General features: G+C 39.0%; 3 protein-coding genes across 4 annotated transcripts in view; 2 read left to right on the forward strand and 1 right to left on the reverse strand.

Annotated features, from left to right (window-relative positions):
- Positions 1-1,922: 1,922 nt before the first annotated feature.
- LOC5508248 (activator of 90 kDa heat shock protein ATPase homolog 1) lies at positions 1,923-11,337 on the reverse strand. The gene is made up of 11 exons (XM_032377044.2): positions 11,177-11,337; positions 10,960-11,039; positions 9,968-10,019; positions 9,812-9,870; positions 8,878-8,963; positions 7,635-7,755; positions 7,126-7,211; positions 6,060-6,111; positions 5,871-5,974; positions 3,027-3,128; positions 1,923-2,255 (listed from the first exon to the last, which is right to left on the reverse strand). The coding sequence occupies exons 1-11, from the start codon at positions 11,254-11,256 to the stop codon at positions 2,031-2,033; spliced, it is 1,047 nt and encodes a 348-aa protein (XP_032232935.2). The 5' UTR covers positions 11,257-11,337; the 3' UTR covers positions 1,923-2,030.
- Positions 11,338-11,548: 211 nt separating this feature from the next.
- On the forward strand, positions 11,549-12,732 carry LOC116615426 (bublin coiled-coil protein). The gene is made up of 2 exons (XM_032377046.2): positions 11,549-11,678; positions 12,051-12,732. Exons 1-2 carry the CDS (start codon positions 11,594-11,596, stop codon positions 12,230-12,232), a joined length of 267 nt encoding a protein of 88 aa, XP_032232937.1. The 5' UTR covers positions 11,549-11,593; the 3' UTR covers positions 12,233-12,732.
- Positions 12,733-13,107: 375 nt separating this feature from the next.
- LOC5508249 (ubiquitin carboxyl-terminal hydrolase 34) overlaps positions 13,108-25,975 on the forward strand; it is a 46,582-nt gene continuing 33,714 nt past the window's right edge. The window contains exons 1-17 of one of the 2 annotated variants that reach the window (XM_048730013.1): positions 13,108-13,295; positions 13,428-13,503; positions 13,630-13,873; positions 14,177-14,218; positions 15,719-15,868; positions 16,141-16,208; positions 16,571-16,687; positions 16,888-16,966; positions 17,061-17,119; positions 18,875-18,953; positions 19,277-19,369; positions 20,629-20,872; positions 23,313-23,472; positions 24,043-24,382; positions 25,015-25,142; positions 25,238-25,512; positions 25,684-25,838. In XM_048730013.1, the coding sequence (XP_048585970.1) occupies positions 13,253-13,295; positions 13,428-13,503; positions 13,630-13,873; positions 14,177-14,218; positions 15,719-15,868; positions 16,141-16,208; positions 16,571-16,687; positions 16,888-16,966; positions 17,061-17,119; positions 18,875-18,953; positions 19,277-19,369; positions 20,629-20,872; positions 23,313-23,472; positions 24,043-24,382; positions 25,015-25,142; positions 25,238-25,512; positions 25,684-25,838 (2,352 nt within the window). In that variant the 5' untranslated portion in view covers positions 13,108-13,252. The remainder of the gene's footprint in view (positions 13,296-13,427; positions 13,504-13,629; positions 13,874-14,176; positions 14,219-15,718; positions 15,869-16,140; positions 16,209-16,570; positions 16,688-16,887; positions 16,967-17,060; positions 17,120-18,874; positions 18,954-19,276; positions 19,370-20,628; positions 20,873-23,312; positions 23,473-24,042; positions 24,383-25,014; positions 25,143-25,237; positions 25,513-25,683; positions 25,839-25,975) is intronic. The other variant, XM_048730014.1, reaches the window with a different exon arrangement.

The raw sequence follows: 25,975 nt of genomic DNA on the forward strand, positions 1-25,975 counted from the left end.
TGTTCACTAATGACTCGTCTCCAGGTACTCGCCTCTGTACACTCATGACTCGTCTCTATGTACTCGCCTCATTTTTCTCATGACTCGTCTCCATGTACTCGCCACTGTTCACTAATGACTCGTCTCCGTGTACTCGCCTCTTTTCACTCATGACTCGTCTCCATGTACTCGCCTCTGTTCACTCATGACTCGTCTACATGTACTCATAACTCGTTTCCATGTCCTCGCCTCTCTTCACTCATGACTCGTCTCCATGTACTCGCCTCTGTTCACTCACGACTCGTCTCCATGTACTCGCCTCTGTACACTCATGACTCGTCTCTATGTACTCGCCTCAGTTTTCTCATGACTCGTCTCCATGTACTCGCCACTGTTCACTAATGACTCGTCTCCATGTACTCGCCTCTGTTCACTCATGACTCGTCTCCATGTACTCGCCTCTGTTCACTCATGACTCGTCTACATGTACTCATAACTCGTTTCCATGTCCTCGCCTCTCTTCACTCATGGCTCGTCTCCATGTACTCGCCTCTGTTCACTCACGACTCGTCTCAATGTACTCGCCTCTGTTCACTCATGACTCGTCTCCAGTACTCGCCTTAGTTCACCCATAACTCGTCCACATCTACGCATGACTCGTCTCGAAGATGGAGCAAAACAGTCGAACTTTCTGACGAGAACTGAAACGGGTTCTGCATTACCCTTCTGCAAAGAGCTTTCTATGTCCGCTCGTTTTCTTTTCTATATATAACGAGTAAAGAAAACGAGCAGAAACAAAACGCTCTGCGCAGGAGGCTAGGTCTGCATTTCTCTGAATTTGAATTACTGTCGAATCCGTTGTATCGCGACGCCGCATTTGCAAAACATCGATTTGTTTTTGTCTTTTGGGATTTTCTGTTCCGCCAGTCAAATTATTCTAAGCCAATCACATTCTTGCCATCTCTCGCCTAGTGCAGTTGCCTGGCTTTCTGTCGCGATACTTTTCGCCCAGAGGATAGCCAGGGAAGTGCACAAAGCGAGATTCTGATTGGCTCAGAACGGTTTTACTTGACGGTACAGAAAACCAAAAACAAATCGTGTTTTGAAAACGCGGGTCGCGATACAACGGATCCGACAGTAAATGGAATAAGCGCTTTAACTCAAATAACCCCCCTAATTACAGACAAGAACACAAATGCGAGTAAATAAATTAGTCTTGATATCAGTTGCTTTTACATCGACATACGTACTAGCATGATTACAATATCAAGTGCATAGTTTCCGCATAGAAATTATACCAATGAATTACAAGAGCTAGTTATGTAAAGTTAAAAAAAAAGACTGCCCTATTTAAATACTCCAATGGAAAGAAGTGAAAAAAAAGAGGCCTTACGGACACTCCATATTATTATTCCATCATAGTCAACGTCAACACACATAGGCTACAACCTGTTTTAGTAGTCAACGACAACACACAAAGACTACAACCTGTTTTAGTATCCCAACAAAGACAGGTACTAATTCGCCAAGGGCCAAGTTCGGGAGAAGTCCATTCGCACTACTAGTAAACGAGGACAGAATGTTGAGGGAATAGCACGCGGCGCCCGATACGCTGTCACGTTAACCTCCTCACGGGTGTTTTGGGCCTTTTATTGCGAAAAAGGGCTTTTATCCATTTCGGACTTCCTGTGGTGTGATCAAGAAAGAGTGGGGGCCCTGGGAGGGAGGGCTTCCGGTTCCGGTTCAACTCGCCCTCAGCCCCCCTCTCTTCAATTAATATAGTACCACAGGAAGCTTAATTCATAAAAAAGCACTGAAGAAGTACAAAATCACTCGAGATGCCTTGCGGCGGGGGGGGGGGGGGGGGGGGGGGGGGGGGGGGGGAGCAACTGTCCCGTTTAGGAAGCAAAGACCCTATTGTTTTTTTTGCGTAAGCCTCAACATAGTGTCCTTGTTTAACAGAGTCTTTATAGTGAGAGCAATATAATTCGGCTAGTCTAGCACGCCATTGCATTCTGAAGGTGCATCGACAGAACGGCGTGCGCGCGCTGTCAGAAATAGCGCTCCCCGCACATGAAGGTCTGCTTGATAGCGGCCCAATAGTACTGTTTCCAGCCTTGCTTGGTGTTTTCATAAGAAGCCTCGGGCACCCCTGCCTGCACCAACTTGAGCTCCGTGCGGTCGTCCTTCTGTGAGAGGGTAATGGTGGCGGTAGAGTGGTGTCCGGCTGGCCAGCTCTTCTGTCGCCACTCCATTACAATCTTCTCGTCCCGAATCTGAAGAAAAAACATGTCACTGAAACGAGATACAGTAAAAAATATTTGGGAGCTTATTGTCCTTCTTGTTCCCGCGACGTTGAATTGCAAGGGCGCAGAATAAACGTGGTCGACCCTGGTTTTGTGCTCATGATGATGAAGAAGGTAAAGTAGCAACCGTCTTATTTAACGCGTTTTCCCGTCAGCTAAACTATGTAGGAAACAATGTTGGAGAATCATTAAAAGAATTAAAACATATTTCTTACAGAAATTTTCGGGCATTAAAAATGTTCCAGCTTTAGATTTCGTTACAGTAGAGTTTAAAAAAACCTCTAACCACCACGTGTACATACTTTCGTAGAGATTGGGCTATCTTGACAAGTAACCAAATGGCTTTGAGAAATATGCACATAGACAGTGCTGAATAACGTATGCGCATGTGCGTGCTCTGGCGAAAAGTATTGTTGAATTGTTCAAGTAAAGAAACGAAAAGCTGACTTCAGTCGCTGTTTTGTTTAACTCTACAGCATTAAAACAATGCTGTACAAAAGATGGAAAATTGCCTGATAATGAGGGAATTATAGCCTTTTGCGCTAGTTTTCATAGCATTCACCAAAATGTGACATTTCGCCGATAAAAAGCCGCCATTTCAAAACAAAGAAGCTGGTTTAACCGTACGATACTGGAACTAGTCTTGCGTTTTTCAGTACTGGCATGTAAATATAGTTCCAAATAGACAGACCTCTAGACTTATTGTTATTGATCGGTTTGATGTAATGAAACACCACTTACCAGCTCAGTGAACTTGCCCGAGACTTGGCCATCGAGCAGCACAAATGAGCCACCCCTTGTGGCATCAACCTTGCAGGAGTCACGTGTGAACGCCGACACCCTCTATGACAAAGACACCAATGAAAAACAATAAGAAACAAAGCAACCTTGCGCGATTCACCTGTGAATGCTTACACCCTCGATAACATCATCATCATTATTATCATCAACAAAAAAATAAACATCATCATCAAAAACAAAAAGGGTCAATAAGGAACGAAGCACACCCAACCTAACCTGAGTATCAGGCCCTCCTATGTTTCTATCGCGACGGCGAGAAACAAGACAAGGGCCTGATACAAGTACTGTTCGAATCGCATGTTCTCATGCCGGATTCCGGCATGGCTCCTGATTGGTAAAAAAAACAAAGAGTACTCGAATGGGACGCGCTGATTGGTTCAGCTATATATAGTACCCTAGCCCGTCGACTGCTCGTTCTCAGAGTAATGGCAGACTCCAAAAGTGCTTTTGACCTGGCGTTAGCAGAATCAGAGAAATCGTTTTCTTTAACATTTAAAAAATATATTTTCCTGTCTTCATTTTCTTCGGAAAAATTCCGCCTGATACTCAGGTTAGATGTTCAAATGTATTGCCAAGGCCGGTCATTGCGTGTGTTTATTTCTCATTGGTATCAATTTTCGAAGCGAACATCTACTAGTTATACCAAAAGCGCTGGAAATATTGATGTCATAGAAGCTGCTTAATACTACGGACATCTTTAGTAGTAGTTATCAAATTTTTAGACAGACCAGGCGCAGAATATTCAAGACATTTGTCTGTGAGAGCACGAAGAATGCTTGGGATTGTTTGCGGTACTTCCCGCGAGTTGTTGATCGAGTGAGCTGATCAAATAATGGGATTTGTGTTCAAGCAGAGGTTTGTCTATTTAGACGAAAAAGCCTGTAGGAAATTGGTGATGTGAAAATCCTGTAGTAATTTAGTCAGACTCGTACCCAGTCGTGTTGCGTGGACATCCACAGGAATCCTGAAGCGAGGACGGAAAAAAAATAACGACTGGCAGATTACAGATCCAAGATGGCGGACGAAATCGGCGAGCAAAAATGTTTTCATTTTCTTCGTCTGTGAAAAAATTTTCACAGACGAAGAAGGACCTATCCATACTGCATGTCTTGCCTGTAAAATTCCATGTGCAAATGACAACTGCAGAAATAGCCTAAATACTTTCCTGGAGTTTGGAATTCGGCGTAAGATCATGTGCGAATAGTGACTTCCTCGCTCTAGAGCTTATTCTAGGGAACATAAAGACAGTATGTGTTCGAATTATATCTCTGAAAGTGATATTTGTGATAAATACAATCCAACCAGAGCAGTATGAGTTCAAATGAGTGCCAGAACATTCAGACCATCCAAATTCATTTCATGAAATGATGTATCCAGCTCACCAGTGTCGTCCGCCGTCTTGGGTTTTACGAAACGAAAATATCGTCTAATTGAACTGGGAACAACCGAAAATAAAACTAAATGGTTTACAACGAGTGTGTGTAGGTAGGCACTTGGACTTGTGCACAAAAAAAGTAAAAAAAAAAAAAACGGTCATAAAAACGCTGCTTGCAAGATATTTGAAAAACTTGCAAGATATTTCCTGAGTTCTGCCAGACGTCAAGCGAATTCCGACCCCGAAACCGCATCCTGACCATGCGGCGTCTGGGTACGAGACTGTAATTTAGTGATGTGTGGATCTGCAGCTATATACTTAAATAGTAAATCTCCTGAGACGTCAGCTATATTTGCGTTTCAAATCATTTAGCATAAAGTTACTCTCACCGGGGTTCGTCGTTACTAAAATTATTACCCTTGCATATAACACCAATGTAGTTTTGATTTACATAAATGCTGTTTATAATTTGATTTGGGTATTTGATTTTGCCACCACACGAGTCTTTGGAAAATTGACAGCCGACGTATTTTGACAGTGGCCTGGGGCGGCAGGCGTCACGTCTAGTATTTGTGTCAGGCGTACTTTTATTTTTCCTCTCCAACTTTTGAAAAATAAAATCGCCAGATACTCAGGCTACACCCAACTTAGCATGATTCACTTGTGAATGCACTAACAACATCAATCATCATCATCAACAACAAGAGACAAAGTGCCCTCCATAATCAAGGTGTAACTGGTAAACACTGAAGCTTTCTATGACAACAACAGCAATATTATCATAATCATCATCATCAAAAACTTCAACAACAACAAGAAAAAAGAAAAGTGAATAATAATACACTCAATTTTGCACAATAAAGGTGGTGCAAATGCTGAGATAGAAAAAAAACAAGGGCAAAGAAGTCCTTTGAGCATTAAATAGCCGTAGCAGGCCTTGAAATATTGGGGGGCACAACCATCCCATAATGGTCAATTCCTTCTAATTTATGAAAATATTGGGGGGGGAGGGGGGCATGTGCAGCCAGTGCCTCACCCCCTGCTATGGCCCTGACTATCATACACTCAACGTCTACCTACATCTGCAGCAACAACAACGAAAGTCAAGCATTTTGAGTAACAACACACCCAACCTTGTACAGGGGTTTCATTAGGCCCCGGCGGCCGGCGGAAGTGCTGGCCTTTTTCCACAGTGTCGGCTACTTTTTTGATAAAAAGTCTTGAACTAAAAAAATAAAATAACTTCCACCCCCTACTTATCAATCTCCACTGCCTACCCTGAATGTAAATGAAAGCCCTGTTGTACATCACTTGCTTTGATACTAACACAACATTTAAGACTAACATTTAACAACTTTTACATTAAAGATTACGTTGAGATTACAGCTCATGCCATCATAGTACAGTACCTGCTCTTCTGTGAGAGTGCTGTAAAGATCCTCGGCAGACATGAGGAACTCCTCCTTCATAATAAGTTTCTTGGTTGAGATCGGCACACCAAGGGGCTTGGTGGCTGCAGAAGAACCACATAAGACACATACAGTGAAGGTACATTCACATAACAGTAATTCGTACTGTAATAATAAAAATTTACATACGTCCGTTTTTGTAAGCATCTGTGCCAGGAGAAACAGCCAAGTTCTTAAATGCCTGAAAAATAAATATTCAGTGAACACAACATTCACGGTAGCATGGTTAGTATGAACACATAGCTAATAAAAGAAAAATGTAGACTTTGTCAAAGTCAGCTGGTCAGTAGAAATTGGCTTTTGCTGCACAACAGCTCACTTTGCACCAATTTTTCAACCTAAATTTAGGCTTCTGGCATGTCTCATAAACTCCCAATCGGAGCGCGAGAAAGACTGACGTCACAGGAAACGGAATTCCTGCAGCTCTTTCTCTCTCTTTTAACATCAATTCTATTCAACAATAGTGTAAAGACAACTAAATTTTTAATCTTTCCTGGTGACTGGACAGAAAAGAAAAACGTTTTCTCCATTATATTAATGTGTGCGCTAAAAAAAAGGAAATTAACATCAAAGTCGTCCCCTCCAGGCGCCTGATTTTTTTTTACTGATTATTGAGGAAAACGCTCATTATTACTGACAGAAAAGTGACTGTGACTGGACAGAAAAGAAAAACGTTTTCTTCATTATATTAATGAGTGCGCTAAAAAAAGAGTCATTTTAAATAAGCATGTGCAAATATTTTTTTGCGACAAGAATATGGAAATTAACATCAAAGTCGTCCCCTCCAGGCGCCTGATTTTTTTTACTGATTATTGAGGAAAACGCTCATTATTAGATTGCGCGCTACTATTAGGGAAAATCAAAGAAGGAGACTTGGGGCAAGTCTACAGTATTAAAACTACTGCAAGACTCTTCCTGTTCACCACTAATGGCTCTAGGGGGAGGGTTTACGGGGTTTAAAAGACCCTTTTGGGCTGCCTAGGGAAAGTGTTATGTTCCACAAGCAATTGGGGTAATCAGAGATAGAGTCTGTTGGAGTTAGAATGGTTTTATAACAAAAATATGTTCTCCCCATATTGCCATTATATAAAAAAACCCCTTAATAAAGCTAGATCAGCCCCTTATCACAATTTCCGGTGATAGCAGATGCTGTACAGTATGTCCAAATATCAAGAATTAAAGATCAAGTAAATACCTCTTTCGCTTGTTCCTGCTGGGTTGGAGGAATATCAGGCTTGTTGGTTGCATCTTTGGACGGCAGAATCATTCCTTGAATGAATTCTTGAGCACAAGTTACAGTAATGGAGTTAGTTGCTTTGCAGTGTATTCTGACGACTTTAATACCAGACAACCAAACAATAGGAGCAGACAATATACACATAAAAACTAGTACATACTGTAGTCGGACATGCTTTTCTTCAGGTCATTACATAAAAATCCATAACTTCCCACAAGAGAATAGGGAATTCAAGGGTTGTTTTTTTTTTCATAAAAATGATTTCCAGGAAGTAAAATAATACCTTTTTTCTATTCAAGCAATTTTTTTAATAACATTCCTGGAAAAACATTCTGGTGGATCCCTTTAAATTTGAGGAATATGCTGAGTTTGCTAAAATATGAGAAATATGCTACAGTTTGCTAGAGTTTAAGTTATATACAGTACTAGAGTTTGCAAGGGTTGCCTAGTTAGCTTAAAGTACATACCAGTTTTTAATTGATGAACATAATCAGCCAACCTTTGCCTAATTAGCTTGACACCAACAGTTCTCATGATGGCCTTGAGCTTATCACCTTCTTTCGTGTCCTTGTTTGTGCTCACATTCACCTACACACATAAAGCAAGACAAGAATAATCATTCACATATCCATTCACCTTTTGTACACAGTAAAAAGAATGAAATGAAATGGATCCGTTACCACAAAATATTGTACAAAGTCAAAGTTACTAAAAATAACTACAGTTACTATTTAAGAAATCTATGTATTTACACACAGTAAACTAGATTAATTAGATTCAATAGATTAGTTTTTGCTAATTACAGCTAATTTACAGTTAACAGGATTAAGGGATTATTTTAGATAATCTAGTTATGGAATGTATTTGCAAAACAAGAAACTTGTACTGAACAACATAGCTGTCAACTCTCCTGCATTAGGCGGGATACTCAAGATTTGGAACCTTTTCTCAAGCCTAATTTTAGGGTTCTGGAATTTCGCGGATTCTTTGCTAAATTAAGCGGAAAATCAATTACCTGCTAAATTACACAGGATTTTGCAATACATTTTTCTTTTAAAATCAAAATTTTGCAGGATTCTTTACTGAATTACAGGCTAAATCAGAATATCAACTGTTACATTTTGTACCAAAGAAAAGCACGAAATAACTTGAAAAGGTTAATTTTTTGGGTGAAAATATCTTAGGAGAGTTTTCATTGGCTCCTAACCACCAGCCATTTAAAAAAGGTATTTTAATTATTAGTAGTCCTAGGCCTTTGCGGTTTAGCTTTGAAATTCAGTTTGAAATATCTTACTCTTACGAAGAATATCTGTCTTTTTTTTAAGAGAAATAGAGGTAAGAACCCTACAAGAACACATCAGCTGTGCACTTAAATGTTTTGTCTTTCAAAATTTTGCCAAATTACGCGGGATTAAGTGGAAATTTGTGGATTACGCAGATTACGTGGAGAAAGCCAAATTACGCGCTTCCGCACAAGCACGTAATTCCTGGGTTTTGGTGACCAAGTGTGACATTTACTGTATTCAAATTGTAGCTTGCAGCTTGATGCCACAAAAAAATAGAGGGATAACTTTATTTTCAATGTTATCATTTTTTTACATGTTAAAATACATGTGCTTGTATACTGTAGATAGCCAGTTAGTATGAGTCATACAGTAAACTAAGTATTCAATGAAACCTCTCACAACTTGCACTATAGGCGATACTCACATCTACTTCATGGATCTCATTCTCTTCACTCAAGTTGGGGATTTCTACTTTGCCCTTCAAGACATTCTCACTTTCCGTGAGAGTTCCTACAAATACAAGCAAGCCACTATTTCTTCTAGGTCAAATTAAGGGTGTACTGACATCTGTTGCTAAAAGGAAAGGTGAATATAGCATAAAAGCCTTGTAAAAAGTCATAAGTGTCTGATACTGTATTTGCCAACAAGTTGACCAACAAAAGTGTGCTGACTATATGATGACGTTACCCCGTGACGTCATAGATATAGATAAAAGCAGTAATTTTGCTCGAAAACAAATATTGAGTAAGTTTTATGAATCTTGAGGGATGGGTGCATTAAGCCAAGCATGCCATTTAGAAATGATTAAGTAATTGTTTTTTTATGATTTTTTAAAGGTCCTGAAATCCAGATTATTTTATATAATTTTGGTTTCTGTTCGCTAAACCCATGCTTGGCTATATAAAGGAGGTTTTGATAAAAAAGAATACAAAAAAAATATTGAGTTTTTAAAAAAATTTGGCAACAAAATTTTTTTTTGTTTTTAGAAAACGCAGGACCGGAAGTGAAACAAAACCCACGTGTACACATTCGGCCTGCTCAGACACACTGATATCTCACATATACGTCGTTACACAGCAACACTAATGTCAGTACACCCTTAAGGCAAGCAACTACTGTATTTCTCCTAGTATGTCAAATACAAACAAGGCATAGTTTCTGTAATAAGTTGACTTGAAGGCTTTTTATTCACCTATTTTATTAACACAGTACAAAACATGGCGGACTACACGAGGAACTCAATCCGGGTGCGCATGTGCGAAAGATATGCTAATTAACCGGAAGTAAAACTACAACAGTTTCTACAAATACAATGAGAATACAGTGTAATTTCGGCATCACTGATACAATATACATACCAGACCACTCTAGCTGAATAACCCACTCATAGAGAAAAATAAGCTTGGCTTTACGGTTACTGCAAACAAACAAAGAAACATAATGAAAGTCTGCAATAAATGCAAAAAAAATGGCATTATCATGTCAGCATGTAACAAAGCATTGTGATAGCTTACTTTGCGAAGGCCTCTCCCTCAACCTTAGAGATATTTGTGATCTTACACTTTCCTGCAAAAAAGGAAGGATTGTTCTAGTAGTTACCACATTGCAAAGAAGGGTGGTATCCCAAAAAAGCACTGGAAGGGATAATAAGTCAGGACATTTTCTTAAGTGACATCAAAAGGCTCCACATGCTTGTATGTAGATGGATTGGGGTATTTTTAAGTGTATGTCAATTCACCCAAAATTTAAATGAGTTTCACAGATCTCATAAAATGACTACAGGATCACTTCTTGGACCACCTATTTTATGAAAGTAGCTCAGCCTGTTAATGTAAGGCTATGGTAGTACTGTATGGGCACCGTGATTGGCTAACTTAGAGGCTTTTCAGACTGGTAACCATAGTGATTGGGTTAGCAGGTGTATTTTTTTTTACTTACAGTGACACTAAAACAATTGAGAATAACAATTTCTGGTAAATTTGAGCACCAGCAGAAGTTAGTAAGATAGTACACTGGCAACTACTGTTTTTTTTTTATAAATTCAAGACATTCTTTTCAACCAGATTACAGCAAACTGTTGTTTTAGAAAAAAAAAACACTGAAACCAGGAAAACAAACAGGTAGCCCAAGCTCACAACAAGTGTAGAAGGTCAAAAATGTTTTTGTTTTTTTTCTAAAACAACAGTTTGCTGTAATCTGGTTGAAAAGAATGTCTTGAATTTTTTTTAACAGATCTCAGCCCCCCCCCCCCCCCCCCCCCCCCCTCCGACCTGAAATTGGGGCCATAAAATTTGGGCAATATCATAGAAAGACATGTGTGTCATTAATAGTAGTACAATGTCTTTAAAATGAGGAGATACCTCTCACATAGATCTCACACACTAGATTTGAGTGAGTTAATATACTTCATAAAGTGAACTGACATAGGGTTTGTTTCCAGCCGTCGCTAGCCTTATCGGCCTTGTTGGAATCTGAGCCTCGGACTGAAAAAGTCATGGCGGTTTACCTTGCTCGTTTTCGATTTCAAGGCCTTTAAGGAGTTCCTCGAACTTGTCTTTAGACCAAGGAGACGCATTTTTCTCCGTCCTGGGAAAATAAGAATTAAGGTCAATCCTCGATTTGCGCTCTTTGCTGTCGACCTTGCCTCGCTTTGCATAACTACCACACAACGTGCTCAAAACATCTCGGCTTATCCAAAACACAAATCATTGTATTTTTCATACCAGTGCCAATTATTTACATTCTTCGCATCAGCTCGCTCTTCTACAATCCATCGTGGATCTCCTTCGCCCCACTTTGCCATTGTAGGAAGCAATTCCAAGCTTTACGTCTAAAAAGCCGGCGATTACTGTGTGAGTTTCAGTAGAAAGAAGAAAATGACGACGAAGAAGAGCATCATGGGAGTATACCAAAACATTGTAGGGGGATAGGGAAAGTTAAATTTTGCTATACCTCATATTTCAATTTTAATATCTACAAAAGGCCAAAAACAACTTTTTAAGAGTATTTTAACTTTAAATTTTATAAAGAAAAACATGGTTTTGTTGTTGATTTCATGAAATCAGCTATATTCTTTAAAATTACATTTTTATGCTCCTATCCTACCCTTATCAGTACAAGTTTAGAACTTCACATCCAAGATGGCGGACGGGAAGGAAGAGTTGACGAATGGAGACCTTTCCAGCGATTTGTATCAAAAGACGGATCTTAACATCAGCGAGGAAGGTAATACTCGAGGAAAAAAAGATTTTTAATCATTGCAAACGAAAATGTTTTTCAGATGTTGTGCAGATGTTGAAGTAATTAGAGAAAATTGAAAAAGTAGAGTCGCACATTTTCTCAATAAGTACTTAACTTACTACTTACTGTTTTTACTTAACTTTATAAAAGTGTTTAAAGTATTATTATGTTATAATGTGGATTTTTATCCGGAATCGAAAAGAAAGAAAAATAGAAAGCCATCGGTGTTTTAAATATGCGGTATTTTACTTAGGAACATAATGTCTTGTCTCCATTCTGTTTTGAGATAGAAAAGGACAAACCACTAACATGTCAGGTCGGTCAGGACGCCATGATGATGATTCTTGGTCTTTGTAGATTATGAGGCGCTGGACGATAAATTGGATCAACTGAACACCTGTTTGGACAAGCTAGAGAACTGGAATGACTCACTCAACTCGAGGATGAGGGAATTTTTGGAGGACATGCAGAAATCGAGGCAAAGTCAAACTGGAGAAGCGAGTGAAAGCAATAAAGGGAACAATGAGCAAGATAAATAGTGAAGCCGGTAGAATATAGAAATATATGAATTCATGTTGACTCGAAAGGAATGGTCAAAATATTTATCAATTTTCTCCAGTATGTAGAGTGCTAATGTATTAAATTCAAAGTTGTATTTACTAAGAATAAGCGGTATAGGGGTGACGAAGATTGATCAAACTGAAATTGATTAAGAATTATAATATACTCGGTTATATACATTTACACAAATGTGAAATTAAACGATTTTAAAGGAGCATTTTATGGTCAGAAATATATATTCTAGATTAATATAAATACATATACAGTGGAACCAGGATTTTATGATATGCCTCTGGAGAAAGAAAATGTATTTGAAATCAAGGTATTGTTGCAAAGAGGTGATTGATTTTATGATATAAAGAAAATACATTGAAAATATCGTTGGGTTAGGTTGGGTTATTTAAGAATCATAAATAATGATTATGTATTACTGTAAATTGTTTGATCAAAAGTATAGATATAATGATATCTCAATCAATCCGAAAACGTAGATCCTATATAACTCCAACCAGTCGTACTTGTACAGAATACACAACAGAGCAAGGCTCCAAATTAAGTCTCCCATGTGTAACTGGGTTTCATGCCAAAGGGTTTATATTGCCTCCCCAGTGGGTTTTTTTCTGTCCCTTTGATTTAGGTAAATGTAGTGCATATTGAAGAGACGGGTTCTTGAGCTTGATATAAGCAATAAAAGAGCCCCTCATAAGTTTTAGGCTCCAAAACCGTACTAATTAAACTAACTAACAACTTCAAATCTAAATTCACACATGAAAGTACTAAAGAAGGACGTTTTTCCTTGTAGTTGGGTTCCCTGTGTGACACTATACTACCCAAGATGCAATGCAGCTTTATCGGGACTCATCTGTCAGGTTGCGTGAAAACGAGGCTAAACAAAAATGGCGCGGGAACGTGGAAGAAAAAGGAACCAAGAAAAACAGACTTGGCGATGCAATACAGCATTCTAAATCACTGCGAGAATCTTTGGCAAGGACTACAGAATGTCCGAATGCTGTAAAGATCTCTTCACGACACTAGATAAATGTAAGAGATTGAGACATAGCCAATGTTTCTAGAGAAAGCCATGCAACGTTTGAACTTCGAAAAATTGGTGCGCTCCTGTGAAATATCGTCCTTGTTTGTCAGTTATAACTTTGGCGTTTCATTGATTTGTAGATGACTTAGACGAACCACAGTTTACCAAGGAAGATGTGTTAACTGTTGTGGCCTTTATTTTGTCCTGGCAACATCGGTGCGTAGGCAAACATTCTAGCGCCACACGTTTTCCATTATTATTTTACTGTACCTCAGCTCCTCCATATTTACAGGTTATTTTGACTATCTTGTTTATAAGTAACACTCAGTATTCTGTGTTTAGGCAGTGCAGATGCGTCTTTAGAGATCAGTTAAATCTGTCGAGACTCGAGGACCAATTTCAGATTTTGCTCAGCTGTGCGATTGAGGAGATTTCGCCAGCGGTGAACAAACACAATGTCGCAGACGCGACCGAGGATGAGCCATGGAATGACATCGAACGGGAGAAATTGTTTGTTTGCGTGGGCAAAGTCTTTCAGCTTCACTTCCCCTTTTATCAAGCACGGCAAATACCCCTGGTCCGACAGGTCTGTATGGATAAAATGCCCCCGTTATTTGCATTTCATGGAGCTAGATACCCCGTTATTAATCATATTATCGAATTCTTTGTGAACCTTTTATTAGAATGCACCATTTTTTTTTATAAAATATATAATCCGATTGAGAGAGAAATTGATGATCAAAATTGACATTTAAAGTTTATTTATCATTTGTATTTACATCGTTTATTTAACTATAACATTATCGTGGTGTGATATCGTATTTGAATTGACTGGTTTTCAATTGTGATATTTGACCTTTTTGATCTTTGCTGTTTGGTCCCCTTTTAGGACATCACTGCAAAAGACTGCAACAAATACTGTGACATGAATGTAAGTATAACATACTTATTATTTCTTAGATACATTTGCCATTTTTCGACTCATTGAGTTATTAGGGCTTTATGCAGCTACAAAAGCAATCTCATTTTCTTATTCTAGATAGTATTTCTAAAATCAGTATTAATACCATGTAACAGCCTATACTAACCTGTATTTCCCTTTTTAATTACTTATCAGGGTAATGTTTTGAGATCTTATCAAACTCACACCAAAATAAGCCATAAGAATCAAATTGAGATCAAATATGATAATATATTTTTGTAAGCCAGATTATTTTCCTAATTTCAAACTTACCCAACAGCATTTGAGGCTAATATCCCAGGGCCTGGTTCCTAGAAAGCAGGTTAGTGCTAGCCAAGGAATAAGAATGGCTACTAGGGCATTTGATTGGATAAGAATCTTATTTAACCCTTGGTTAGCACTAACCTACAGGTAATTAGGCAAGTTGTTACCCATCCCTTTATACAGTTTAATGCAGTGTTAAAGTAGCAATCACACCAGTTTACTTCTGGCCAATTACATAACAATCTTAGAGGATTTTTTTTTATAAAAGACTCGAAAAAATGTTTTAAAATTGTAAAAAGCAGTGTGTCTTTTGGAAGCATCGTTGACAATGTGTTTATTTTATTTATTTATTTATTTATTCAATTTCCACCAGTTAGACTGGTGGGGAAAGTATAACAGAGCTAGGCTCCAAATCAAGTTCCCCCTTGAGTGTATTGTTAGTAAGCATTCTAAGGGTGGTCACTGCCAGAGGGTTTATTTTGTCCCCAGTGGTTATTTTACGTCCCTTCAGTTCAGATTAGTGCAGTGCAGCTTGAACAGACAGGACATCTGGTTTAGTGTCCTTATCCAAGAAGACTGGAAACATGGGAGAATAACTTCAACTCACTTGTGACACAAATTTGAATCAAGGCAGGAACCCGGAAAAAAAATCCCCAGTTTATGCCAGAATTTGAACCTGGGCCACAGTGGTGAGATGCGATAACACACTAGGCCCCCCGTGCTTCCGTGTGACTGAATATTTAAAGTGCAATGCCTGTTGAATAACGCAGATTCTAGTAGATTCTTTTGTTTTGTCGGTTAAGGTTTCCGTCAGGCCGCCGAAAATAAACTGGTGTGATTGCGGTTTTAATTCTGTTTGTTTCATCTCACATACAATATATCATGTTTTTGGAAGGTTGCACTTTCATTGCAAGAAGAGTACAGCTTGGAAGAAACTTGACATGTTGTGCGAAAATTCTGCACATTTTTTTGCGTGTAGTTTGAGTTAGAATCATACACTCAAACTACAGTACACGCACCTTAAGTTGACCACATGCACCAAACTACATAAACTTGTTTGCATCATTAGCGTCAATGAAATCCCTTGAGAATATTTGAAGCTACAACTCAATGCCATGCATTTGTATGCGAAAAGAAAAAAAATGCAAAAGACTTTAGTGATAACTAACAATTGATAGATTAATGATTGATTTATATGTGCGGCAGGATGGTGAGGTGCCAGAGGCCCTGCTGATCAATATCGCATACTTCTGCGAGAAAGGAGGCCTGTCCGCGATCCGTACTGCATTCCAAGACAAAGGGCCAGATACTCTGTCGCTTGCTGAAGCACATTTACTTGTTTCCATGGTGACACAGGTAAATTAATGCAGCATTAAGGTTCCTATCCAACACAGAATTTCACAGATATTTCATGGTGATTGAGTACTGTATGGTGCTTCAAAGAGCTCAAAACTATTCTTGTGGTGCCTTTTTGTTTATTTGTTTTGATTTGTTTTGTTTGATTCAATAAATTAATCAATCACAAAATTGTCCATTGAACTTTTTTTAATTGAAGACCCATCACTCTAATGTAATAACAGTTACACTCACTGCTCAGAAGTTGACTTTATTTTTGTATTGTTACTCAGTTGCGTGTGTGGTTCAGTGTGCAGGCCATTGTACAGTATATCACTCCTCTGAGAGGCCCTGTTATCAGGTAAATAGTAGTAGCAGTGCCTCGGTGCCTGACCCCCACCTCCCACCCCCCTCCAAGCTTTTTCAATAATTACAAGTAAAAGACCAGCAGGGGCATGGCTATACCTTTCCCTGTTCCTCTTCTGTGTCTGCATTTCCCTTCCCCTCACTCCAGTATTTACTCCTGTAAACTAGATGTATAGTGTTTTCTTCATAACATTTAGAGGTCTAGAAACTGCAAAACTGTAGGAAGAGAAAATAAGAAAATGTCCAAAGCAGACTTGAGTTCAAGTAATGTGTTGCCCAGGCTTAGTTAAGGGATAATGATTGGTCTTTTCAATGTTCTGTACTTTCAAGATCTTTAAAGTAGTCTTTTCGTGTCAGGTATTTGTGCAAGCTGTCTGACAAGGATTTGCGTCAACCTGACGGTAGAACGACCATGGCCGATACCATGTGGAGTGCTGTCAAAGGACCTGTAGAATCTGGGCCTATCTTTGACCGGTAAAATCTACAAGCAACTACTTATTTTCCAGGAAATGAGCTCCCTATCAGACTTCCTTCATGTTTTAAGTACAAGCTGATGAGAAATTCAAAGCACTATAAACAGCCTAGTAAAGCTGACTATAAACCACACCAAAGAATCCTTTGCCTCAAATTTACTAGTGTTTTTGGTTACTCATTCCTATGATGTGTTCTCCCAGGGATAGTATGGATCTTGCGTTCAAGTACTTCACTTCTTCTACGTTAACTATCAGGCTGGCTGGACTCAACCAAATTGCTGTGAGTAAAAGAAATAAGTGACAGAGATCGCTTGAGTAATAGCCCTTGCAACTAAATAATTTTGTTTTTGTTCTTTTCAAATCTTCAATTTCAGAACCAAGTGCACATGTTCATGGACTTATTCCAAGCAAATACTGTTGGCGAGATTGATAGGTGAGTATACCGAGAGTATGAGTGTATCAGACATCTGTTTAAGGTTAAATTCCTACTATAGCAACAAAGAACACAAGGCCTTGCGCACGGTGTTGCGCAAGCCTGGCTCAACAAGGAATTTCTTGACATTTCCTTTTAGATTTACTGCTATTTTTTAAGTATTGCGTTATACGTATCCGGAATTTGGGATATATAAGTTTGATTATCGTAGTTTTTAAAAATTGTGAACTATTTTTCTAACCTAATAGAAAACCTCAATATTTTGTTGTCAAAGTATGGACGTTATGTAGTTATCAACAACTGCTGCGTAACATTTGAACGCTGCAAATGTGTTTTGCCTTTTTTGCCTAGTTTTGCCCTTTCGCGCAATTTTTTTGCCCTAGCTTGTTTTTGCCTTTTTTGCCTTCTTTTGCCCTATCGCACACTTTTTTGCCCTATCTCGCACTTTTTTGCCCTATCGGGCGCTTTTTTGCCTTTTTTTGCCCTATCGCGCGCCTCACTAGAATCCTGCTATAAAAAAATCAAAATTTAATCCAGCTTCGGAAAATTCAGATTATGGGACCTCTATCATTGAACAATTTAGGCTTCTAAAATTATTTTCGTACGTATATTTCTCCATGCTTTTAAGTTTGCAATATTCAAACTCGAACGGGCGGATTCTTGTCTTGCATAAGAAGATGAGAAGCAAGAACTGAAAGTAGACAAATACCCAAGGAGTTTAATTATATCAACAGGCTGCCAGCAGCCATTCCTTTCTTCTGAAATTACATCTAGAAAAGTATATATATTATTCGCACTTGTTTTAGATTTCGCTAATATTCGGGATAAAAAGCACAATGAAAATGCAGGAAGAGCGCGATGGCAAAATAAGGCAAAACGGGCAAAAAAAGGCGCGATGAAGGCAAAAAAGGCAAAAAAAGGCGCGACGTAATTCGACGTTTTGTGTTTTCTATTGTCGAAAAAAATCTAACGCTGCTTATCGCTCCCGTCTGTTCACATTTCTTTTCCACTTTCTATAAAAAGGACAGCATCTTAAAGAGAATTTCAAGTGCATTCCATTTATGACATTGATCAAACTACAAAAGAAAAAGTTTCTTTTTAATTAGCAAAAAGATGTTCATAAAAATGGGCTTTAAAACGGCCCGTTTTTATGGCACTGTTTTTATTTTGATATATTTTTTAATGTTTTTGAAATTTTTACTATCTCAAACTTTGGATTCGAGATGCACATTAGACAAACGTTATCCAAATAAAATAAAAAGTGTGTAGCTTTCTCGAGATCAAAGTTCTAATCATAAACCTAGCGTTAGAATTTTTGTTACGCTCTGATGCGCAACACCGTGCGCAAGGCCACAACAACAACATTATCAACAAGAACTTCCCAAAACATCAACAAATTTCAAACTACAAACACTCTTCTTTCATTCAAAAAAGTGTAAGTGTGACTTAAAAAGGCACACTGAATTTTAGGGATATTGTAAAGTAAAAAAAATTGACGACTCATGCAAAAACATGCAACCCTAGAGCCTTTTAATTCTGCCAGTTAACCCGCAAAATGGGAGCGAGCATTCCGCAAAATAAGCGTGAACATTCCGTGAGGTAGGCGTGAGGCCAGTTAGTAGCCAACAATGTGATTGTTTGAAGCTTGCTTTAAGTTTAAATGATGAGACTTATCTGGGAAATACGAAACATAAGAAAGCCATCTCTCTCTATTCCAGATTGCAGGTGTTTTAATCCATTCTTGTTGTTTTCTAGCATGTGCGCAGAGTTATCCCAGTGGCTCCTGGATAACAACATTGTGGAGCATCTCTTTGGCCCCAATCTTCATGTAGAGGTGTGTTGCATAATGTGATATATATATATCATTCCTCCATTCCAAATAAGCAGCTATCTTCTTTTTGGACCCAACTATCATGCCAGCGTCTCAAATCTGTTTCTTAAAGCTATCGATGGATACAATATGTAACTTTTTAGTTCTATAAACAAGACATAGTTTAGTTTACACAGGGAAAACATACATTTTACTCCATAACACACAAGTAGTATGTTTAACCTTTTCCTGCAAAGTGCATATTTCTGCATTACATATAATATATATAAGTATTTATTTTCCCAGTTTATAATACTGTATATTGAGCACTTTTTATTGTTATTCAGTTGCTAAAGCAGTCTCAGATTATCTTGAACTACCTTGCTCAAGAGGGTTGTGTCAGCAACCAACACTTGGACTGCATCTGGGCTGCTGCACAGGTAGATATTACCCACTTCTTAAAGCCGCATTGTCACCAGTTTACTTCCTCATCCGTTAAAAGACAAAAGAATCTATTAAAATCCGAGATATTCAACAGGCCATCCGCTCTAAATTATCCATCACATAATCAAAGAAACTTCCACATACTGCTTTTAATATTTTGAAATATTTTTCACGTTTTCCGTGACAGGAAGTAACGGAAATCATCGGATATTGTTACTTAATCGACCGTAGGTAAACTGGCGACAATGCGGCTTTAACCTTATTTAATATATCTTACCTCCCATTGGACAAATGGTTGTTGATCCAAGTTTAGCCCCAGAACATATAAGAGGGAGCCGAAGCAAGGATTTTAAGATGGGGGGATTCATTGTTCTTTTATGCATTTCTTTATTTTTCTTCATATCTTCATATAAAGTATAAATATTGCATTTGCTTCCCCAAATAATCTGATGGAAAAGGAAGCTTTTTCGCACTTGGTACTTTGCTAGGACAACGAAATGGCGACTGACAGAGGCTGTTTAACTTCTATACAATATATCGCTAAGATAAAACAAGAAAACACGCCAGCCGTTAGGTGCATGATCCACTTATGATCCTAAGAAATCAGAGAGAAAAACAAGAATGTTTCTTATATTAATGTAGGTCCTTTACAGTTAAAACATGTCAGCCATTATGTGCATGATCCACTTATGATCCTAAGAAAACTGAGTGAAAAACAAGAATGTTTTTTTACATTAAATATGGGTCCTTTACAGTTAAAACATGCCAGCCGTTATGTGCATGATCCACTTATGGTCCCAAGAAAAAAAAGAAAAACAAGAATGTTTCTTACATTAACGTGGGTACTTTACAGCTAAAACATGCCAGCTGTTATGTGCAGGATCCACTTATGATCCTAAGAAAACAAAGAGAAAAACAAGAATGCTTTTTACATTAAATGTGTGTACTTAACAGCTAAAACATATCAGCCGTTATGTGCATGATCCACTTATGATCCCAAGAAAACAGAGATAAAAACAAGAATGTTTCTTATATTAATGTGGTTCCTTTACAGTTAAAACATGCCAGCTGTTATGTGCAGGATCCACTTATGATCCTAAGAAAACAAAGAGAAAAACAAGAATGCTTTTTACATTAAATGTGTGTACTTTACAGCTAAAACATATCAGCCGTTATGTGCATGATCCACTTATGATCCTAAGAAATCAGAGAGAAAAACAAGAATGTCTCTTACATTAATGTGGGTCCTTTACAGCTAAAACATGCCAGCCGTTATGTGCATGATCTGCTCACGGTCCTAACAAAACACCTGGATATGCCGTCCATCCTTTACCTGCTGGACCAAGTCTCCGCCATGCAGCCATCAGCACACACCAAGCAGACTCTGTTCCTGGCTTCCATACTGCTAAGAATTATCTGGAGTGCTGGCCTGTCCACTGCCGGCAAGTCTGTAGGGCCAGCTCATGTGACCAGCCCTGTTCATGGACCTCTCCCTGCTGGTGAGTAATAAGCAGATGATGGTGGTGAAGATAGTGATGACAGTGTTTTGGTGGTGATGATAGTGATGACAGTAGTTATGGTGGTGATGATAGTGATGACAGCGGTTATGGTGATGGTGATGGTGGTGTGAGGGATGATGGTTGTAATATGGGGTGGTGATAATGGTTGTGGTGGTGGTGATAATGATGACAGTGTTTATATTGATGGTGGTGATAGTGATGATGATGGTAATATGGTGGTGTTGATAATGGTTGTGGTGGTGATGATAGTGGTGGCTGTGGTTGTGGTGATAGTGAGGATTGTTGGTTACAGTGGCGGTAGTGCTGATAATTGTTGTGTTGGACTTGTTATACTGTATGTTATGGTTACATGATGATGATGATAGTGATGATATAGATGGTCAAGGAAGTGATAATAGTGATGGTGGTAATGCTAATATTAGTGATGATAGTGATGGTGGTAATGCTAATGTTAGTGATGATAGTGATGGTGGTAATGCTAATGTTAGTGATGATAGTGATGGTGTTAATGCTAATGGTTGTGATGGTAGTGATGGCGATAGTTATGGTGTTGGTGATGATAGTGATAGTGGTGGTAGTGCTGATGATTGTGGTGGTGGACTAATGATAATGGCTGAGTGCATCTTTTATCCACACCAGGGGGGTTGAGGACCTTAAAAATCCTAGAAGGAGGGGGTCTCCAGAAGCCTAAGTTTCCAGAAGGGGGGTGGCAATAAAGAAGAAATTCTGAGGGGGGGGGGGGGGGGGGGGCAAAACTTTTAAATTTCAAGGGGGAGGGGGAGAAGTAGCCCATAAATTCCAGGGGGAGAGGGGGAACCTAGCTATGATTTATTAAAATTTCTTTTGTTATCTTTCTGTTTTTACACATTTCCAGACCGGGAAGGGGGGGGGGGTAGCTCTGTAATTTTTTCAGGGGGGGGTTAAAGTAGCCCAGAAATTCCAAGGGGAGGGGTATCTGGAGCTGTACAGGACCCGAAATGATCCCAGGACCCGAAACGATCCCAGGACCCGAAACGATCCCCAAAAGTTCCCCAACTGATCCCGGGACCCGAAACGATCCCCAAGAGTCCCGGAAATGAACCCCAAGGAATTGCAGTAATGGACAACAAAAGGAATGTGTAAGGATTGGCTTTCAGTTTTAAAAACATTTGAAACATTTAGCTTTATTTATGTTATTAAAAGGAAATTTACATTAACTAAAACTATAGTATTAAGATATTAATATACGACAGCGGGGGAAATACAGTGGTTGAGTCAGAAATTGGGGTCAACTAACAATGCCTGTGATAGTAATTTGAAGAACACGGTGTGGATAAATCATTTTTACATAAAAAGCCAAAAAGAAAGGATAGGACATGCTGCTTTTCATAGTAAGCGAAATGGGTTAAGGTTATTTTTTGCATGTTTTTATTCGGCGAATGAAAGACCTATCCTATCATGCCGGGGTGTACGCACGACTACATGAGGAAATTCAAAACTCACATAATATTGCTTTCAACAAATGCCACATCCTCTTAATATTTTGCATCGGTAGTAGATGGGTTGGTTGTTCGAGTGTATTACTCAGTGTGCTTTTGTCGTTCCATCTTCTCGGCCAAACCGGCTGCCTAAATATAATGTGTCGGTAAATATTCGCTCGTGTAAACAAGAATTTCGTGGTGAAATACATGTTTGGTTGTCAAATGAATATTAATTTTTAGGGGTGATGTTTACCGGAAATGAGAGTCATGTGTCGGAACCGCAAAATGTTTAGAGTGTGATGGAAGGTCGAGAGTTTGGTTGATCTGAGCAAAGCTGTGCTATGTTTATGCTGTATTCCTTTCAGTAGCAATTGAAAGTTGTGTATTTGTTTTGGACTCTGTTTATGTGTTTAACGCCGGGCAATGTAATAAATAGAAGTATTGTATTGGAATTGAATATTTTTAAGTCGCGTTGTTTAGAAATTGAGTCGCTGTTAACCCTTAATTATGCTTCAAGAATTGCAAGTATTTCTTCTGCTTTCCCTTTGTCCATTACCGCAATTCCTTGGGGTTAATTTCGGGGACTCCTCGGTATCGTTTCGGGTCCCAGGATCATTTGGGGTACTTTTGGGGATCATTTCGGGTCCTGGGATCGTTTCGGGTCCTGGGATCATTTCGGGTCCTGTACAGAGCCCTAAAAATCCAGGGGGGAGGGGGATATAAATGCTTATATCATCAACCCCCCCCCCTCGTGCAAATAAAAGATGCAATCAGCCAAAAGTGATCAGTGATGAGGATTATGATGGTGATGATAATGGTAATATCGATATTAATAATTTTGATCATCATGATGATGTTGGTTATAGTGTGATAATGATTATATACTGTGATGATTATCATCGTGACGATGGAACTGATAATGTCAACTTCCTGTCTCTCAACTTGACTGTGTCATTCAGGTGCTGCCTCAGCAGCTGTGACAGCTGCCCTTCAGAGGAAATTCCGCCGTGGTGACAGCATGAGTCAGAGCAGTAGTAGAAGTGGAAGTATCAGTGACATTAGTTTTGATGCAGATCACCGTGACATGGAGGAGTCGCCCAAGTCTAGGAAATTTACAAAGTAAGCTACACTATGTAGAACCCTGATGAAATGTTTTACAGCCAAATTTTTAGTTTGCTGGTCACCCAGAAACCAAAAGAACAGTGACTCCAGGTTGTAGCTGATATAAAACGGTGACACATGACCATGCAGAGTAAAATTATAAGTTTTGGGACTTACCTGGTCTTAATAAAGTTCTTTTGATGCATGTGTCATGTTCATGTTTGGACTTGTTTTAAATTTTTTTTGTAAATTAAACATGTTTAAATCAAAACCTGACGACATGTAGTCAGTGCTAGATGAACACCCCATCATCTCAAACACTTTCTGACACTCAAGAATGGAATGTGTAATTAATAGAGTCATAATACTTTTATTCTAATTTGGTATTTCTTATGCCAGAGTTTCCAGGTCCCTGGTCCTTCTTCTTCATATGTACTTCCAAAAAAACAAATACTGACAGTGTTTCTCTCCTCAAGTTTTATTAAGGTTTATCTAGAAAATGATGGTCCCTTGTTCTTTATCTATTTTCAACTGGATCACTACACTGCTTCTGAAAAATCGACTCATTGAATGTGTTTCTCTTTTTAGCCTACCCCCTGATAATCTAGACCTTGTAGGCAGCAACACACCACCTACCCTCCCCCCAGGATATGACAGTCCTGCTGATGAATTCCCAAATTCCAACAAGGCCGAGGATGCTGACATTGATAGCACTAGCTGCACTAACAGCCATGGCAGCTCCCTCTCAGGGAGGAGGGGTCTGGAGGATTTCGAAGGGGATGATATTGAAGATGAGCTGACTCAGCTTAAGGCAGTTGTGGCTTTAAGGAGTATCCAGAAAGGTGATAGCCCTAAAAGCTTTGATTTAAGTTCTGTCTGCGATGAAGGCAAGACGTTGCTGTGGGATTTGCTACAAGACAAGAATGCTGTGAGTCACCCTACTTTATACAATAATGATTGAGATTATTGTCCACGCTTTGATTGTATACTTTTTGAAACTCAGTCGAGGCCATGCGATAATGCAGGGGAATTTGAACGTCATCTCTCAGCCATCTTGTGCTCCACTGATCTACTCAAAATCTCCAAAAAGGGAAAACTTTGATTTACAAAATTATGAGGGCAAGCAGATAATATTTCTTAGAATCACTGTAATTCGTGTGAGCCTCCCACCTAAACCTTTCCCTCATTTGATACCATTCCAAATTCAGATTTACCAAATTCTATAAGAACTTGTTATCCTGACATCAGCACTTTGCTTGTGAAATAACAAAGACATTTATTGTCTTAATTTGGAGACAATGGTTGGCAATTAGCTTTAAATGAAGCATATGGTATAGTTAGAATAAGAACCTTGGGATGATGGTAATAATAATAATAATGGATATTTCCTATGCATATTGGCTAATTCCTCTTCTGCTGTACACAGTTTTCCATGATGGTATATCACTCATATTGTTTGAGGGAGGAAACCTTTTTCACCCAGGTTACCATTGCGACAAAACAGTTATGCCTTTGTGTATGTGTGATTTGACCACAAAAATTTTACTTTTATTATTGTAGATTCATCTAGAGGATGGACTGATCCAAGAGACTGAAAAGCTACTGTGTCAGCTCATCTGTTACACTGGGGAGAAGAAGATAAGAATGAAGTTCGTTGAAGGCTGCCTAGATAATCTATCAAATAACAGGTACTACCATCAACATCTAAACAGCCAAAACCTTTACAACACACCTTACACAGTTTAAAAAGTGTGTCCCAATTCATCACTGCCGTCTTCTACAGGTCAACTGTCATGTCCATTCAGCTACTGCCCAAGCTACTCAGCTCCTTCCAGCAGTACATTAACAACAGCTATGGGCCCCACTGGGTGACAAAGTTTGCTACCACTGAGCTAGGCATGATGGATCTGTTCTTTAAGAACCTTGTGCTGTACATGGAAGGTGCTCAGGGTCAGAACAAACCGGTCTGCTCTTTGTACACCCACATGGAAGAAGTTCAAGCACGCCTTCACTTCTTATCCTCCATTTATTCCAGTGAGCTCTCTCCACCAGACTTCAGTAAGTTTTGTTCAGTATGCCTTGAGTTTTAGTATACTGCAGAGTCTTGCCATATTATTCCAGATGCTGAGCCGCTTTCTGTAGTTCTAGTAAGGTTTTGTCATCACATGTCAGATCTTAACATATAGCATCGCATAATCCCTGACTTATTGCTGATGTCTCCCTGGACAGGTCTTAGTGTAGACCAGGTAGATGCACTGTGGTCCACCCTCATAGGAGACCCCCAGTGTTGCGATGAGGCCCTTGAATGGTTTGTCCAGCAAGTCCAGAGCAAAGAACTACATGCCCTAGATCGCAGCGTTCTTAAGTACATCTTCACAACAAAGGTACTCAATTCTCTCTCAATACATAATCAGCCATCAACTCTATGCTAAGATATACTCTTGCAGGCATAAAGCACCACTTTAAACACAAAATCGTGCATTTAACAAAAGTGTAGACAGTAAAATATAAACACTGTTCT

This window comes from Nematostella vectensis, chromosome 7 (genome assembly GCF_932526225.1).
Source record: "Nematostella vectensis chromosome 7, jaNemVect1.1, whole genome shotgun sequence".
NCBI classification, from domain to species: Eukaryota; Metazoa; Cnidaria; class Anthozoa; order Actiniaria; family Edwardsiidae; genus Nematostella; species Nematostella vectensis.

Coding starts and splice junctions, on each gene's coding strand:
- LOC5508248 (XM_032377044.2), bottom strand. CDS start 11,256: ATGGCAAAGTGGGGCGAAGGAGATCCACGATGGATTGTAGAAGAGCGA. Junction 6,112..7,125: donor AGCAGGAACAAGCGAAAGAG/GTATTTACTTGA, acceptor TTTATTTTTCAG/GCATTTAAGAACTTGGCTGT. Junction 5,975..6,059: donor AGATGCTTACAAAAACGGAC/GTATGTAAATTT, acceptor GTTCTTCTGCAG/CCACCAAGCCCCTTGGTGTG.
- LOC116615426 (XM_032377046.2), top strand. CDS start 11,594: ATGGCGGACGGGAAGGAAGAGTTGACGAATGGAGACCTTTCCAGCGAT. Junction 11,679..12,050: donor TCTTAACATCAGCGAGGAAG/GTAATACTCGAG, acceptor TGGTCTTTGTAG/ATTATGAGGCGCTGGACGAT.